General features: G+C 45.1%; 1 protein-coding gene across 2 annotated transcripts in view; it reads right to left on the bottom strand.

The window, feature by feature from the left end:
* The window catches only part of TRIP10 (thyroid hormone receptor interactor 10), a 95,354-nt gene that overhangs the window by 25,287 nt on the left and 51,435 nt on the right, over positions 1 to 18,632 (bottom strand). For both annotated transcript variants that reach the window (XM_063119106.1, XM_063119107.1), the window contains exons 2-6: positions 15,800 to 15,915; positions 8,095 to 8,151; positions 7,577 to 7,724; positions 2,806 to 2,868; positions 669 to 773 (exon numbers count right to left, since the gene is read on the bottom strand). In XM_063119106.1, the coding sequence (XP_062975176.1) occupies positions 669 to 773; positions 2,806 to 2,868; positions 7,577 to 7,724; positions 8,095 to 8,151; positions 15,800 to 15,915 (489 nt within the window). The remainder of the gene's footprint in view (positions 1 to 668; positions 774 to 2,805; positions 2,869 to 7,576; positions 7,725 to 8,094; positions 8,152 to 15,799; positions 15,916 to 18,632) is intronic.

Genomic DNA, 18,632 nt, shown 5'->3' with positions numbered 1-18,632 from the left:
GTTCAAAGGGATTCACTTATATTATCTGAGGGGTAGCTGCTTCACTTGCTTATGTCCACCAAGTGAGTTCAAGGCTGGGGCAAGATTTGAATCTGGCATTTTCTGCCTCATGTGTCAGCTGCCAATTACAAACCAGACATTATTGGGGGGGGGGGCTTCACCCCATGGTTAGGGGAACAGCTACTACACTGGCTCAATACCTCAGTGTATGAGTAGACTTGGCTAACTCCATTCTGCAGCGATTCTTTTCGCCCTGGAGTATTTGAACCTTTAAGGGTTTCTTTGTCCAAAATGTTCAGTTTGGGAGGTCTTGCCCTTCACCCCCATCTTGCTCAGTTCTTTGGCCCTCTGTAGAAAGTTGTCATCTAATAAGCACTACCCCCACGGTGGCTGTCAGTCTAAAAGAAAGGACCATTTACTCCAGAAAAGGCAACATTCCCCAAGGTTCTTCTTCCTGAAGAGATGCCTTGGGTTTTTAATGCTTGCTAGGGAAAGAAGCTGTCATTTGTTTAGAAATATCACACAAGGGAAACCAAGGAAGATTAGCAGGGCTCAGTTACTGGGCAGATGCAGAAGTGACTCAGAATCTCAGTAGTTACTTCCATTACAGAAGTACTTTTGGGCCCTGCGGGTGGAGAGGAGAGGCACAGTCCACTCCAAACACTGACCTTCTCCACGTCTGCCTTGGTAGCATTGATGTCCTGGTCCAGTTTCTCAGCTGTCAGTACAGCTTTCTCAGCCTCCCTGCAGTCACGTTCAAACTTGCGTTTGCTCTGTGGGGTGGGTGGGGAGAAGAGTCTGAATGAGCAAGGTCCATCATAGCAGTAAGTTTGCAAAAAGCACAGACAGGACCACACACTTGTAATCCAGAGCATGGGCATCACTCAGGTCCATCTGCTGAAATCCCTTCGTTTCATGAGTAGGCTGACCAGCACAGGTAAGGATCACCATTCCGCTCATAAATAGTGAGCTCTGTTAGCCATTCTAGGCTTCCAAATAAGAGCTAGAAAGGGGCGGAGGGGGGTTCAAGCTTTAGATGATTATTTGTACTATTGTTTCAAAAGCATTTTCCAAACGAAGTGCTGTACTATCAATAACATGAAAAAGAAGCTCTGCCTAAAGACTTACAATCTAATGGCATAAACAAACATTTATGAAAAAGCGTGGATGGAAATGTTCTTCTTGCTCTGTTTGTGTATCCAAGTACTATCTGAGGAGCTAAGCTCAAAAGTTGCTGTGTGCATAAAGGACTAAGGGATAATCTCAACTAATCAATCGCCTTTTATGGTGGATTCAGGTCCAACTGACCCTACTCCAGTGATTGGGATCGACAGGTGACCTTTTTGGTTTGCATAATAAGAGCTCCACTGAAGTTAACTGATAGGTCTGGAGGATCCCTCTAATTCATCATATCAACTTTTGTCCATACGGTGGTGTGGGGTGGGGGGAGGTTACACGTAAAGCAGGGATCAAATTTCAGCCTGCTGGATGGGAGATCCTAAACTGGGTTCTATCCCAGCACAACGCCCCCCAAACAAACTCATTAGCTTGTCGGAGAAAAAGTAAACACAGCAAAACGTTTATACCCTCTTCACGCAGGGCCCGCATTTCCTTCCCAGAAGCATTTTGGGGGCCACATGCCAGCTGTGCGCTGGACCAGCCCTTCCTCACTCCCACCTGCATATGCACTCCATTCCTTCAGGCACAGTCCGCTGAAGACATCCCGAGGCAGCGATTTCTAATGGAACCAGCTTCATGTGCCCCTCGCCATTCCTGAGGGAGAGGTGTGCATGGAACCACTGCTTCAAGGGCTGTAGGTGCCTTGAAGACGTGGTTCCTGACGGCACCTGCCCCTCCCCCTTCTCCAAGGGTAAGGGGCCTCAGTAGGTGGGTGGGTAGGGGGTCCTCTTGGGTTGAATACAACCTGTGAGCTGGTTCTCCAGACCTGCTGTAGATTATAGGAAGGTGAACTGCAGCATCAAGCACTGCATGACCAAAGTATCAAACCCAACAATGGTTTTTTACATGTGCACTGATGTGCAAAGTTTGACTGTGCATGTGCAAGTGGTGTGTTCAATCAGTGTGTGTAAGTTCTTATTACACACACTATAATAAGCCTGCTGCTTTTGAACAAATTTACCCTTCTTTCTGAATACACATTAAATGCGTGCATAACCTTCCAAGGGTCTTTGAAAAACATTTAAGGGTTGCCCGTGATCCCTGCGGTTTTCCGTTTCAAGACTTGACTCTCAGTTCACTTGCAAATAATTTCCCTGACCTTTCTCTGCAATATTCTCTTAGAACTTGTCGTACAACAAGAACAAAGTTTGGGTTGATTTGGTCTCTGGACAACTTTCGCTTCTACTATTAGTGGGATTTACGCTCACAGCAATTTTTATTTTTTTAAAAGGATGCTGAACAAAAGCTGAGAGGCTGTTGGAGACTTTCAAAGGTCACGCAGGGCACTCTCTGGCCAGTGACCTAGAGCTCATGTTCTCTCCTCTCACTTTAAAGGTGCTCCCCACTGTCTTCCACCCACCAATCCAAAAGTTATTTTAAAGAATGGATGGAGGAAACATCATGTGAATTTTTAAAACTTTTCAGCGCCCTCGTGATGTTTCCATTCACCAAATGTTTGGATAATTTCAAGGGGAGCAGTGACCTCCACAGCTGTGTTCCTGCTCTGAACATTAGCCAAATCAATAGAAGTAGTTTTAGGTCTTCCAAGCATATGGTCCTCACACTCGGCACACAGCTGTAGAACCAGGCTGATTTAAAAAACAACAACAGCAAGGGGGAACTCACATTTTCAAGTTGCTTGAAGGAGTTCTCGAGCTGCTGTTGAGCCCTCCGGCCTTCTTGCAAGTGCTAGGAAGAGGAGGAGAGGTTAGGAGAAAGACAGCCTTTATTAGGAGTGTCCCAATATTCCTGTCAGAGACCCCAAACAGTTCAAGTCTTCACCAAATGTTTTCAAATCATTTGATGACAGAAGTATCTCAAAAGAGAAAAAGACACTTGCAACCCCAGGGATCAATATCAAAGAATTCTCTAGCACCCACCTGCTTCGTGGCTTCTTTTACATCAAAGCTGACTTGGCCCTTAACAGAACTGAACTAATTCTCCTCGTATAATCTATGACACAAACTTCTACCAGAACGATGAGGCCCCAAGAATGCCTATTGAAGAAAAAGGTCCCAGACAAGGTACCAAGTCCAGCCCCGTTTTTCAGCATGGCAGCCCTTTCAAAAGATATCTCAATTTGAAATATCTGGTGTTACTTAGGTACACCTGCACTGATACTACAGTAGTACCCATAATTCATTCTTACTTCCATATCAGGTACTCTGGTCCTACTGAGATGGCTATACATGTAAAGTGCTGCATAAAATTAATTTTGAAAAGCCATCTATGTCCTATAACATAAAAACTACATTTAAAACATATTTTTTGAAACAGGGGGTGCGGCAAATAAGAAATTCCATTTCCAAACCTTTAATCAAATAGCTCTCTTTTCTGTCCCATATGCACCAAATTTTAACTTTCTCCTTAGTACTCAAACCCTCAGTAACGCATCAGACAACATTGTTAAGGGAGAGTTCAGCAATAAAAAGCTAGTTTTGCTGAAGGGCCAAGAAGTAGAACCTTTAGGAGCTCCAATGGCCCACTAGAGAGATGAATCCCCATAATTATGTGGGCAGATCCTGGAATCACCATCCCCTTGATGTTGCACTAATAATAAGTACTTGAAGGCACAGCTATAAACCCCAATGAAGTGGAGGCATTATCTCAATTTGAACTTACTGAAGGAGAAAATGACTTTCCACAATGGTGTACGATAAAATCTGTCCGAGGGCCAACCCACACGTGATGTTGAGAGATCTGTGATTGGGTTGCCTGTGGTTTTTACTTTTAAACTACAAATTCAGTTGTTGCCTCCTGCCCCATTTAGGTTGGAGTCATAGCACTGGGGGGAGAATTTTTTTAAAAAACCTCTGATCCTGATGGTAGCATATAGCCATCATGACTAGTGTCCACTGATAGCCTTATCTTCCATAGATTGTCTAATCCATCTAAATTGATGGCGGTTACCACATCTTGTGACAGTGAGTTCCACTGATTATAGCTGGGTTTAGTATTTTTAAAACCCACATGAGACCTGTTCATACATTATTATCATTTATTATTTATTTCATTTCTCCCAATGCCACATCTAGTTTGGCCTTTAGTCCTTGTCTGTATTAATTTACAATATTTATATAATGCTCCATACTAAAATAGATTCTGGAGTGGTGAACAAAGGAATAAAACAGTAAATAAAGATTAAAATAGCATATTAAAATTATTCAATTTAAACAGAATACCAATAAAAACAGTGGCTAGGTAGTTGAAGAATGCTTCCTGGAAAATAGCAGTTTTCAGGAGGCGCCAGAAGCAGAACGTTGATGGCTCCTGCCTGACCTCCAGGAGCAGGAAATTCCAAAAAAAGGGGCCACCACACTAAAGGCTCTTCTCCTGGTGGACTCCAGCTCGGCCATAGGTCCATGTGGAACCACCAGGAACATGCCCTATAATGACCTCAGTGACTGCTCTCTCACATATCCTGGTCCCAAGTGGTTTAGGGCTTTGTACACTAGTACAAGAACCTTAAACCTGCCCCAGTAGCAAATAGGCAGCCGGCACAGTTCCCTCAGCAGAGGAGTTACATGCTGGAAAGGGGCAGATCCCGACAACAGCTGAACTGATGCATTCTGCACTAGCTCCAACTTCTGGTGCAGTCTTAAGGGTAGCCCCACATAGAATGCATTGCAGTAATCCAGTCTTGAAGTTACTATCGCCTGTACCACTGTGGCCAAGCTATCCCTTTCCAGAAGAGTCCATAGTTGGCGAGCCAGCCAAAGCTGGTAAAAATCACTCCGAGCCGCCATGGCCATTTGGGCCTCCAGTGACTATGATGGAGCGAGGCGTACTCCCAAACTGCGATCCTGGTCTTTCAGAGGGAGTGCCACCCCAGCCAGAACAGGCAATGAGCCTCTCTCCTGGGTTCGGAAGCCATTCACCCAGAGGCTTCCGTCTTGCTAGGATTCAGCCTGAGTTTGTTGGCCTTCATCCAGCCCATTACTGCGTTTAGGCATTTGATCTAGGACTTGCACAGCCTCACCTGATGTCACAGGGAGATAGGTTATTATTATTATTATTATTTATTTATATAGCACCATCAATGTACATGGTGCTGTACAGAGTAAAACAGTAAATAGCAAGACCCTGCCGCATAGGCAGTTGGCTCCAAATTCCCTAATGACTGCTCCCAATGGCTTCATGTAGATGGTGCCCTGCTGTACCCCATAGCTCAGTAGCCAAGGAGCCAAGGAATGGTCACCCAACGTTACTCGCTAGTTCTCATTTGAATAATAGTAGTTTTCTTGTTTCCTTCCTGTTTGTTGTTGTTATTATTTTTGATTGTGATTTTGGTGTTAACAGACATTGACCTACCTAAGCACTTGGTGGAAAGGCAACGGATGGATGTATGGTTAGTGTCCAAGATGCTGCTTAGGCTAGGGTGACCATATGAAAAGGAGGACAGAGCTCCTGTGTCTTTAACAGTTGCATAGAAAAGGGAATTTCAGCAGGTGGAATTTGTCTGCATGTCACCCCTGGTGAAATTTCCTCTTCATCACAACAGCTAAAGCTGCAGGAGCTATACTAGAGTGACCAGATTTAAAAGAGGGCAGGGCACCTGCAGCTTTAACTGTTGTGATGAAGAGGAAATTTCGCCAGGTTCTCCATATATACAAATGACACCTGCTGAAATTCCCTTTTCAATACAACTGTTAACGATACAGGAGCCCTGTCCTCCTTTTCATAGGGTCACCCTAGCTTAGGCTGCCCATGTGGAATTTTTAAACTTTTTGCCTTTGAACAGCTGACCCCACCATGCCATAATGTAAACACTTCTTGAAACTTCCTTCAGTTAGAAGAACAGCTTGCCATGCAGTATGCACCGGCTGCTGGTCAAAACAACACAAGCCCAAAGTCCTCTTCAGCTCACAAAACTCATTTCAATATTCTTTGGATGCTGGCCACAGTGCACAAAGGATCTCTATGTCAGGGCCAGCAGCAGCAGCAGGCCACCAGGAACATCTGGAAGTAGCATGGGAGCTCTTCACAGAGGACACAGAGGACCAAGCTTGTAGCACAGCACTATTGAAAGCCAGCCCTGAGGGACAGTTGTGTCCCCAAACTGCTGGTGAACAGCCAATGACAAAGAGGGGGGGATCAAAATATGGAGTGCTCCTCACAGAAAAGGGCACCTGAATGGTTTCGGTCCTCAAAACCAAGGGCACCTCAAAAGGGATATTGTTAGAACAGGCAACCGACATGATCAAGAGCTTGGAGCATGGAGCGACTCCCCTATGAGGAAAGGCTACAATGTTTTAATTTAGAAAAAGGCAAGTAAGTGGGGACACAGTGCAGGGAAAGTGGATAGAGAAATGTTTTTTCTCCTTCTCCCAAACAGGCCCGGCGCTGCCATAGAGACAGCTCAGGCGGCGGCCTAGAGCGCCAAGGTAAGGGGGGCGCCGAACGGCGCACCCAGAAGCCGCTCTCCCACAGGGGCTCTGAGAGGGCGGCTTCTGGGTGCGCCATTCTGAAGCCGCCCGCCCACCCCACCACCCCAGTGTCCTGGCTTTGAAGCCAGGAGCAGCTTCTGGTTGGGCGCTGGCTTTGAAGCGAGGATGCTGGGGTGGGGGATTGGGCGGGCGGCTTCGGAACGGCACGCCCGGCCAGAAGCTGCTCTGGGAGAGCGGCTTCCGGGCGCGCCTTTCTGAAGCCGGCTGGCCTCCCGCCCCCCACCCCCCCAGTGTCCTGGCTTCGAAGCCAGGAGCGGCTTATGGCCGGGCGCTGGCTTTGAAGTCAGAACGCTGGGGTGGGTGGCTTCGGAATGGCGCGCCCGGCTGGAAGCCGCTCTGAGAGAGTGGCTTCCAGGCGCGCCTTTCTGAAGCCAGCTGCCTGGCCGGCCCCGCACCCCAGCGTCCTGGCTTCGCTTCGGCAGGGCGGGCGAGATGGTGCCCCGCGCCCAGGTATGCTGGGGTGGAGACACTGGGGGTAGGTGGGTGAAAGCAGCTCACCTGCCTAGGGCGCAAAATAGTCTGGCACCAGCCCTGCTCCCATAATATTAGAACCTGGGATCATCCCATGACGCTCATTGGTGGGAGATTCAGGACAAATAAAAGGAAGTACTTCTTTGCTACCACAAGATGTACAGATGGCCACCAAACTGGGCGGCTTTGAAAGGGAACTGGACAAATTCCTGGAGGAAAAGGCTGTTAATGGCTGTTAGTCAATGCCCTGGTATCAGGGGAACTACGTCTCTCAGTACCAATTGCTGGGAAACATGAGTGGGAGGGTACTGTTGTGCTCATGTCCTCTTGTGGGCTTCACAGAGGCACATGGTTGGCCAATCTGAGAAACAGGAAGCTGCATTAGTTAGGCCTTTGGTCACTGCTTCATAGGTTGTGTACCATGCTGGGTGGTTTGCCACCAAACACTGTTACCCAATGAAGGTTGGGGAGGACTTTACCGATTTTCTCTCCTGCTTGAGCTCCTGCGAGTACTTGGCAAGCTCCACACAGATCCGCGTCAGAAGGTTCTCGGCTACTACCTCTCGCTGGCCTGCAAAGTCATTCAGCTCCTTCACCACCTGAAGGAAGGCCTGGTATTGGCAGAACCTACATGGGTGAGAAAAGGCAGGAGGTTATACCGGACAGTAAATCAGGGAGATTTAGTGCCACCCAACACAGAGCAACAATATTGCTAGCATTGGCATGCCACCAGGGACAGCCAGAAGTACTTTTATTTATTTATTTATTTATATAGCACCAACAATGTACTTGGTGCTGTAAAAAATATAGAAAACATGGAATCATAGAATAGCAGAGTTGTAAGGTGCCTACAAGGCCATTGAGTCCAACCCCCTGCTCAAGAATCGATCGCGTCTTACAATCGAAGAAATATGGTAGTTTGTCTCAAAAATGTAGAGCATTGAGCAGCAACATCTCGTGATTCATTGCGGTTATGCACATGCCAGGCAGTACTTACTTTGATTCTGGGTCTTCTCGTGCAGTCCTCTTAGGAAGATGCTTTTTCACAAGGTTCCTGCAAAGAAGAGAGATAGAGATAGAATGAAAGAGCTACAGGCAGCATGGAGTGGAGCACTAAATGGAGTCTTCACCTTACCCCTATTCTAGGGTCAACATTTGAAAAAAAAATCCACGGCACCAGACATCAATTTCTGCCTTAATCTCTTCCCCTAAATCAGCCTTCCCAATATAGGGCCTATCAGATGTTTTGGATTACAACCCCCATCAGCCCCAGTCAACATGGCCAATGATCAAGGATTATGGGAGTTCTACTCCCAAACATCCAGGGGACATCAGATTGGGGAAGGCTGCCCATACCCTGCCACCTGAAGCAGCTTTGTTGCATGGAAGGGTCAGCAGATTAAAACGGAGTCAGATCAAATACTAGATAGCTTCTTTATTAGGTCTTTAACAAGTAGCCCACTTTGGTCAATTCAGTTTGTAAATGGAAATATCAATACACAGACCCAGATAAATATCTAATTCTTATCAAATACAACAAACGTTTAATTAAGCTGATAATATTTTGTACAACAATTTCCTGTGGATATCAGATACTATATGGTTATTTCTGCTGTGCGTTGTGAAGGGTTCTCTCTCTTTTTATTTATTTATTTATTTATTAGATTTTTATACCGCCCAATAGCCGAAGCTCTCTGGGCGGTTCACAAAAATTAAAACCACAATAAAACACCCAACAGGTTAAAAACACAATTACAAAATACAGTATAAAAAGCGCAACCAGGATAAAACCACACAGCAAAATTGATATAAGATTAAAATACAGAGTTAAAACAGTAAAATTTAAATTTAAGTTAAAATTTAGTGTTAAAATACTGAGTGAATAAAAAGGTCTTCAGCTGGCGACGAAAGCAGTACAGTGTAGGCGCCAGGCGGACCTCTCTGGGGAGCTCGTTCCACAACCCAGGTGCCACAGCGGAGAAAGCCCACAAGCATCCACATAGGATTTTTCCCACAAGCATCCACATAGGATGTGTTCAAGATGATAAAAAAAAATCAGATTTTAAAAAAAGTTTCAAACAGGCTTTTTTGGAAAAGAGAAAAATATTTCAGAATTGTACAAGACCGTAAATCAAGAGGAAATCAGGTCTGAACTAGGGATGCATCTTAAAATAAGAAAAGCAATCCTAGGTGACCCACTTCCCGTGGAACAGGGTTTTATGACAAAGAAGGAGAAGAAGACTAAAGTTAGTCATATGCCTCCACCCTGGGAAAAACAATATGCTGCTGATACCGCCGCCTATCTGGAGAGTAGGAAAGACCTCTCTGGCGCTAGCAGGGGAAAGGAGGAAGAAGGTACCATCCACGGGGACTTCTTGTTGATAGGTCCAATGGAAACGAATGAAGCCTCACATTCGCTTTAATGGGGCACCTACAGGCATTGTTCTCCATGGAGTAGGTCCCCATATAGTCTTAGATATGCAAACCATGCTGTAATGCTTGGTAGCATTAATTTTAGGACATTATGACATTTGCATCTGTTCTTAGTGTTTAACAAGTGGACTGCTTTATTCCCCACCTACCCACCCCCGGTAGCATTTCAGTTACCATTTCTGTTTTGAATTTCCAAAACAAGCAAAAATAAAAATTATCAAATATAATTGTGTGTTTTCATGCTTCAGGTTCATGAAATATGTAAGTAATGAAAAAAGAAGAACAAAAGAAATCTCAAAAAGTCCCCTACAGGGACAGACACCACACACACACACTTCATTTTAACCCTTTCTTCCTTTTTGGATCTTTATTTATTTATTTATTTATTTATTACATTTCTATACCGCTCAATAGCCGGAGCTCTCTGGGCGGTTCACAAAAATTAAAACATTCAAAGTATAAAACAACAGTATAAAACCATAATATAAAATACAATATAAAAGCTCAACCAGATAAAAATAGCAGCAATGCAAAATTACAAATTTAAAACACCAAGTTAAAATTTATTTATAGACTTTAAAAATGCTGGGAGAATAAAAAGGTCTTCACCTGGCGTCTAAAAGCATATAATGTAGGTGCCAAGCGAACCTCCTTAGGGAGCTCATTCTACAGCCGGGGTGCCACTGCAGAGAAGGCCCTGCTCCTGGTAGGCCTTTGGCAGGGGCTCGCGGAGAAGGACCCCTGAGGATGACCTTAGGGTCCGGGCAGGTATATATGGGAGGAGGCGTTCCTTCAGATAGCCTGGCCCCAAGCCGTTTAGGGCTTCAAATGTTAATACCAGCACTTTTTTTGCTTTCCAACTTATACAGAGGCCCCCTAATCTGGGAAGACCAGCACCATGTGATGAATTAGTGAAGTAAAACAGAATGTATTGCAAAGTACACCCCACCACATACACAAAGTTAGCACTGATATGTCCACAGTAGAGCATGGAACTAGGAGTACTGCCATCTCCACTGAATTTAGGAGGAGCTTGGAGGCAGAATTGGAGACCTAAGTGGCCCGAGTTAAAGGAAGGATCAAGTCCTCACCTGAAGCCAGTGCTTCTTGGCCTCTGACTCAGGAGATCTTTGTCGAAAGAACGACTGCTAATTTGCAATGGCTTGGTGGCGTAGTAAATATATACCGCATACATGCACAGCTACTCTTCTTATTACTACTACTACTATCCTTTTCCTGGAGTCAAGTCTCCTTTCTCCCCCACCCTCCAAATTAAGTTCGGCTTCTGGGAAAGAGTACTGGAGAAAAACGAGGGAAATGGTGGTATAAATAAAGGAGAAATGTGTAGGGAGAAAAGGGAAGTGTAAAATGCTAAAAACTGAGGGGGTGAAAGGAATGGGGAAGAAAACACTGAGCATGAATGCGGAGAAAAGTGAGGCAGGATCTACGGTAGATCATATCCTGCTTGGTGTAGATCCGGCCTAAGAATGCATCCCTCCCTGACAGATGGACAACCCTCTGTCAGGGATGCTTTAGGGTGGATTCCTGCATTGAGCAGGGGGTTGGACTCGATGGCCTTGTAGGCCCCTTCCAACTCTGCTATGCTATGATTCTATGAACATAGCTTCTGCAATGGGAATTTTAGCAACTTGGAGCTACACATAGAGGAATAAAGCCCATGGTTTATTTGCCTTGTGACTTGAACTGCGTGCTCTGTTGAGTGCAAAAACCCCAGATTCTAGGTCATCTGCAATTCTATCCAAATGAAGGCTGCTTGAATGGAAACCAATATCCCTTGTAATACTGGTGGACCTGACGATCACTTTGGAGGATGTACATAGGAAGCTGCCACTGGTCCATCTTGCTCAGTATGGTCTACTCTACACTAACTGGAAACAGGATTTCAGACAGGAATCCTTCCCAACTCTATCTGAAGATGCCATGGATGGAACTTGGGACCTTTTGTACACCACTGAGCTTCAGCCCTTCTCTGATTGATGCTGTCAGTCAAAGAGGCACGAACTCCAACCCTTCTTTCGCAACAAGGCAGGAGGTATGTTTCTCACAACAGATCAGACCAAGAGGGCCAGGATGGAAGTTTACATAGGGTGACCCTATGAAAAGGAGGACAGGGCTCCTGTATCTTTAACAGTTGCATAGAAAAGGGAATTTCAGCAGGTGTCATTTGTATATATGGGGAACCTGGTGGAATTCCCTCTTCATCACACCAGTTAAAGCTGCAGGAGCTATACTAGAGTGACCAGATTTAAAAGAGGGCAGGGCTCCTGCAGCTTTAACTGTGGTGATGAAGAGGGAATTTCAGCAGGTTCTCCATATATACAAATGGCACCTGCTGAAATTCCCTTTTCAATGCACCTCTTAAAGATACAGGAGCCCTGTCCTCCTTTTCATAGGGTCACCCTAGACTACATAAATGACATTAGTAACTGCACACACATATGCACACACAGGAACCGTCATTTTGAACTGACAGTGGTGGTGGGAGTGGGGAACAACACAGAGAAGGAACAGGAGAGACCAGGGTAACAAGAGGTAAACGTGAGCAAATTTATGGCCTCAAGCAAGAAGCGCTTTAAGAAAAACTCACCCAGGATTCCTGCTTCTGAAGAGTAATGGCCATGACCAGGCCTAATTCTCTCTGTTCTGGACCCAGCTGTGCCACTAACTAGCAGCCTTAGACAGTACATTTAAAAGGTGATTTCTACAGTGTCACACAGCAACTCAACTAGTCTGGTTAAACCCTACACCCTGGACACATACCTACAGAGCTCATTTTGACCCTGTTTTACTTACAATAGATGTGGAGGTTTGGGGAAGAGGGTTGCAGACCGGTTGTCCCAAATTGTGCACTTAGGTGGGCAGCCCACAGATTTTAACACCGGCATTTAATTTTTTAACAAGTCGCAAAGTTTTCCGCCTGCCCATTTGGGGGGTCTCTTTCCTTTTCTGTTTCAGCAGAAAACAGTGTCAGCGGCTTTCTTGAAAACATTGAACAGTCCATACTTTGAGCCTTGACAATGCTGAAGTAAATGGGGCTTGTGCCATTGGAGCACAATGGAGCTGGCCACCAACACGTGCATCCTTCCTGCACGTACGCACGCACACGCACACTTAGCTGATAAAGAATAAAAGGCATTAAGAGGGTTAGCTCTGTAGGGCTTAGCAAGGGCGTGTGACTGCTGGTAGGCTCATTAGGAAAACAGAAGCCATCCAACTGATCTTTAAGTGCTAATAATGCTAGTAACGTAGCATCCGTATCATGCTTTTGAGTGTTCAAAGCATTTCCCCTGTACAAGCCTTCCCCAACCTGCTGCCCTACAGAGGTGTTGGACTGCCATTCTGAGCATCTCCAGCCAGCATAGCCAACGTTCAACCCACCTGAAGGGCCACCTGGTTAGGGAAGACTGACATCCTCTACGTTAGGGAAGACTGACATCCTCTACGTTAGGGAAGACTGACATCCTCGATGTTGTTGTAATCCTTCCAACAACCTTGAAACATGGGCAAGTATTATTATTCCCATATTGCAAATGGGCAGGCACTGAATTATCCAAGGAGTCCTCATGAGTTCACAGCAGAAGCTGACAGGCAAAAGGAAGTACTGCTTTACACAGTGCATAGTAAGACTATGGAATTCCCTACAACAAGATGTTACGATGGTCACCGACAGAGAGAGGCTGCTTTAAAAGGGGATTTGATCAATTCATGGAAGATACACCCACCAATGGCTACTAGTCATGATGGCAATATGCCACCTCCAGGTTCAGATGCAGCATGCCTCTGAAAAGTAGCTGCTGGGAACAATAACAGGAGAGGTCTATTGCCTTTCAGAAGCCCATAAGCAGAACATGAAGGCATCCTGGTTGGCTACTGTAGGAAATAGAATGCTGAATTAGGCCGTTAATTTGATCTGGCAGGACTCTAATGGGAGGAAAGGTGGGGAATGAATGCAGCAGCAGCAACAACAACATTGTTAGAGACAAGATTCAAGGGGCTTCCTGGTATATATCTCAGCCAGCCACCAGCAAAAGGTATACACAAACACATACAAATTTATGCAATTTGACATAGGGGTGGATTTGTTGGCTAGTTGAACTTAGTCCTCCGACAGGTTTCGCTTCCCATGGTGTACACACACCTTTTGTCACAAATGTCAATCAAGTTTTTGAAATAAAGAACCCTACAAAACCATTTACCCAGGCAAATGTGAGAAGCCGCAGCCCCTCCTTCAACTCTGAAAAATCTATCATCAGTCTCCAGCTTATGTGGATGTTCATATTACAACCTATGCAAGAAAAGCAAGACAGCATTTAAAGCAGCCACAAGGGCACAGGTTTTAATCCGTTCTAGGTAGAACAAACAGCACATAAGAAAATAAGAACATCCCCAGCTTTGCCGCTGGCTTTGAGTGCATAACTGAGCCCAACTTCTCTCTTCCCAGCCGTTTCCACATGAAAACGTAATCTATCATGCTTCACCCAAGGAACTTCGGGAACTGCACAATTGCAAGAGAATGGAAGAAGCCTTACAGATCCAGAGTTCCTTGTGAGGAAGTGAGAACAGCAAGGCTAGTTTGTGCTTGCAGCATTACCACATCCAGTGTCTCATGAGAATCTACACATAATGTTGACATAGCGGGGCCCAGCACCCTGATTCTCCATTTGCACCAACAAACTATTTCCTATCCTTTCAGATATCAACGGAGAGCAAGCCTGTGTTACAGCCAAACAAACAACCAAATCTTGCCAACCTCATCCACAGAAATGCCATTATAACAATTCCAGAATAAGGACAACAGAAGAACAATTAATTGCTGTGCAGACACCTTGTTTAGTTCTTTGATGTGCTTGTGAGGTGGTATAGAATCATAGAATCATAGAATAGCAGAGTTGGAAGGGGCCTACAAGGCCATTGAGTCCAACCCCCTGCTCAATGCAGGAATCCACCCTAAAGCATCCCTGACAGATAGTTGTCCAGCTGCCTCTTGAAGGCCTCTAGGGTGGGAGAACCCACAACCTCCCTAGGTAACTGGTTCCATTGTCATACTGCTCTAACAGTCAGGAAGTTTTTCCTGATCATAGAATCATAGAATAGCAGAGTTGGAAGGGGCCTACAAGGCCATCGAGTCCAACCCTCTGCTCAATGCAGGAAGCCACCCTAAAGCATAATAGGAGGCTGATGTCTAAAGAAGCCCAACTTGAAGTGGGAAGTTGGACTTTATGCCTTTTTAGCACTTTCCAACTCTAGGACTAAGAGTTACCCGTAATAAAGTTACCCGTAATTCCAGGAGCAAAATTGGATATAAGGTTTTGGCCCAGACCAACCTATCAGACATAGCACTAGAAAATCCCAGGAGTTGGGCGGGTGGTGGGGGAACAGATAATTTGCACTGCTGTTGCCCAGTCGAAACACCTCAGAGGCCTCTGTTCCGAGCTCACAGGAAATCAAGAATAGCTTTCAGCCAAGAGCAAGAGGGTGGGGGGAGAAATGGGAGTCATAGCTGAGGAAACCAACAAACGGACTTGGATGATTCCTGGAGGAGCCGGTCAAGCAGACGTTTTTGACTTTTCTGGGTCTTCCTAAAAAAGGGCTCTAACAGAAGAGAGCCTTTGGATCTCAGGAAAAACTGGACAGCAGGAAAAACGTCCTGACGGTTAGAGCAGTACGACAATGGAATCAGTTACCAAGGGAGGTTGTGGGCTCTCCCACACTAGAGGCCTTCAAGAGGCAGCTGGACAGCCATCTGTCAGGGATGCTTTAGGGTGGATTCCTGCATTGAGCAGGGCGTTGGACTCGATGGCCTTGTAGGCCCCTTCCAACTCTGCTATTCTATGATTCCCTTCAGGGACTCTTGGAACAAAAGGCTGTGAAGGAGACAGTTTTAAGAAGGGGGAGAGAAACAGGAATGGATGGTGTGAGAGAACAGAGACTGTGACTTGAAAATTGGACAAAGTTGGAATTCTGTTAAGCCAGTAAATCAGAGAGAGAGAGAGAGAGAGAGAACAAGAACATAGGGAGGGAGAAAACTTTTTAAAGAGCTCAGATAAGATACATGATGGGAATTAATCTGAAAGCCCCAATTAAGAATTGGCTTGCTGGATCTGAGCAGCTCTTCCCAGAGCCAAGCATAAACAAAACCGTGGGTCTTGTCATCTGGCTCCTTCCTGCTTAGATGTGAAAGTTGACTCCAAGCCTTTGTCATCACCTGCAGGGCACACCTGCCCTCATACCACCACCTGCATACCTACCTGAGCTGCTTTGCATACGCCTGCTCAATTTCTGTCCGCTCTTTCACAAACTTGACGTATTTGTCCACCAGGTCCAGGCCCCACTGCGTGTGGCGCTCGATCGTGTCAAATTGATCCTGAAAGGGGAGAGAGGAGAAGCATCACCAAACGGAGCTAAAAACGGCTGTTTCTATATTTGGCCCAAAGACATTGAGCCACCAAAGTGTAGCTCTCAGTGATATGCATTGGATGTGACTGCACTGAATCACTTCAGCCTGTAAGGGCTCACGTGAAAATTTCTCTGCACACAGGAAACTAACATGTTTTAAATCTGCTACTATATTTTAAATTTTTCACTGCTGCTGGGTTTATTTCGGGTTTTGTGTTTATTTTATACTGCACTTTTAAACTTTTATATTTTATCACGTTGTAGTTTATGGTTTTAATTGTTGTGAACTAGCCAGAGTGCTTCAGCTATTGGACAGCATAGAAATGAAATAAAGTGTTACGGGAAAGTCTCGGATAGAACCCGTTCCCTTAGCATGCTAGAGTTCCTTGTAAAGGGGACTTTTTCGTATGGGAGAAACAAATCAATCATGTGAGCCCCATCCAAAGTCTGGAGTAGTACAGCCTGGACACAGGCTTGCCAACTCAATAAGAAATAGGTCAAAGCAGCCGCCACAGAGCTAGTCTGGGTAGTGTGGGACAGACACGTACTGAGGGCTTGCACATTCCAAAGCAAAATGGGCAACATGACGTAGCTGGAGTTATGGCTCAATGCCTAAATTTCTTCAAGCAGGCTGATATAGGCCTGACCAGATGTATGCGGTACCAGTCATGTAGCTCTGTCCCAGAAGCCAGCGTGAGCACACACACACACAGAACTTCATTTAAACACCTAATCCCAACCCAGAATATTTGGGTGTTTGGAGGTGGAAATTGCCCCCTCCCCACACACAACCCAAGGCAGAAACTACCAAGAGGTTCTCTGAAGAGTTCTCACTGAAGTGAATGGAGCTAAGCAACTGGAACACCTCTTTCTACAGCTGTCCTGGGTCATGAATAGGGGGGCCAAGTGGGAGGGTCCCCTTTCCCACGCAACATGCAACCCATATCACCACAAGTTGCCAGCTGAAGACCTTTTTATTTTCTCAGTATTTTAACACCTAATTTAACTTAAATTTAAACTCTGCTGTTTTAATCTCATGTTTTAACCTACATCAATTTTTGCTGTGTGGTTTTATCCTGGTCGTGCTTTTATATTGTATTTTGTATTTGTGTTTTTAAATTGTTGGTTGTTTCGTTATGCCCAGAGAGCTTCGGCTATTGGGCGGTATAGAAATTAAATAAATAAATAAATAAAACAGTCCCTTAGATTCCAGGAAACTACTTCCTTCAATATCACAATCCCCATAGCCCAGGGGTGGGGAGAATGGGGATACCTAAGTGCACAGTCTTGAGCCTCAATATACCTGAAGTGGTACCCAGGAGAAAACACAAAGAAGGACAATTCTCTCTTATTATTATTATTTATTTATATAGCACCATCAATGTACATGGTGCTGTACAGATTATACACAGTAAATAGCAAGACCCTGCCGCATAGGCTTACAATCTAATAAAGTTGTAGTAAACAATAAGGAGGGAAAGAGAATGCAAACAGGCACAGGGAAGTGTAAACAGGCACCCGGTAGGGTGAAGCTAACAGTATAGAGTCAGAACAAACTCAATATTTAAAAGCTATAGGGAAAAGAAAAGTTTTTAGCTGAGTTTTAAAAGCTGTGGTTGAGTTGGTAGTTCTCAAGTGTTCTGGAAGAGCGTTCCAGGCGTAAGGGGCAGCAGAAGAAAAAGGACGAAGCCGAGTAAGGGAAGTGGAGGTCCTTGGGCAGGCGAGAAGCATGGCATCAGAGGAGCGGAGAGCACGAGCGGGGCAATAGTGTGAGATGAGAGAGGAGAGATAGGCACCAAATGCTAGTTTTTTCCTTCTTCCATGCCCTTTAGAGATAGATTTGAATTATGACTAGGGCTGGATGTGAAAAAACTCAGCTATTTTTAAAAAGCAAGTTTCTAGTCCATAGTCATGAAGAAGCAAGTGGGGTAGTTTCTGGCAACACTAGCCAGAGTGGGACCCTGAAAAGCTTCCAGTGATCAAGGTCTAGGAGTTGATTTGTCTGGTGCAGTGGGTTGTTGCATTTTTTAGAAAAAATCTCTTGTCCTAGAGTTGCTCTTCCTTGTTCTACAGGCTAGTGGCCATGGAACCCCAATGTTCATGGTTTCCCCATCTTACATTTTTTTTACACAGAATATAGATTATGGCACAATACAATGCTATTTTGTATTGTATTGTATTTACGACCTGAGCTGATAACAGGAATAGGCACTTGGTAACCTGATCACAATACCTGACGGAACGCCTCTCCCGACATGAACCTACCCGTACACTGCGCTCAACATCTAAGGTCCTCCTCCGAGTGCCTACTCCGAGGGAAGCTCGGAGAATGGCAACAAGGGAGAGGGCCTTCTCAGTGGTGGCCCCCCAACTGTGGAATGATCTTCCCGATGAGTCTCGCCTGCCGCCAACGTTGTTATCTTTTCGGTGCCAGGTCAAGACTTTTCTCTTCTCCCAGGCTTTTTAACAGCATTTAACAACGTTAAGTTTGTTTTTAATGGCCCCCAGAATTGTTGTTTTTAAATGGATACTGTTGTTTTTATACTGTTTTTATGTTTTTTTAATTTTTGTATACTTTTAGTGTTTACTATTTTAAATTGTTGTAAACTGCCCAGAGAGCTTCGGCTGTGGGGCGGTATATAAATGTAATAAATAAATAAATAAATAAATATGACTGACATATGC

The sequence above is a fragment of the Elgaria multicarinata genome, chromosome 3 (genome assembly GCF_023053635.1).
Source record: "Elgaria multicarinata webbii isolate HBS135686 ecotype San Diego chromosome 3, rElgMul1.1.pri, whole genome shotgun sequence".
Taxonomy (NCBI): Eukaryota; Metazoa; Chordata; class Lepidosauria; order Squamata; family Anguidae; genus Elgaria; species Elgaria multicarinata.
The sequence above is the reverse complement of the archived record's forward strand: the minus strand, read 5'-3'. Positions and strand labels throughout refer to the sequence as shown.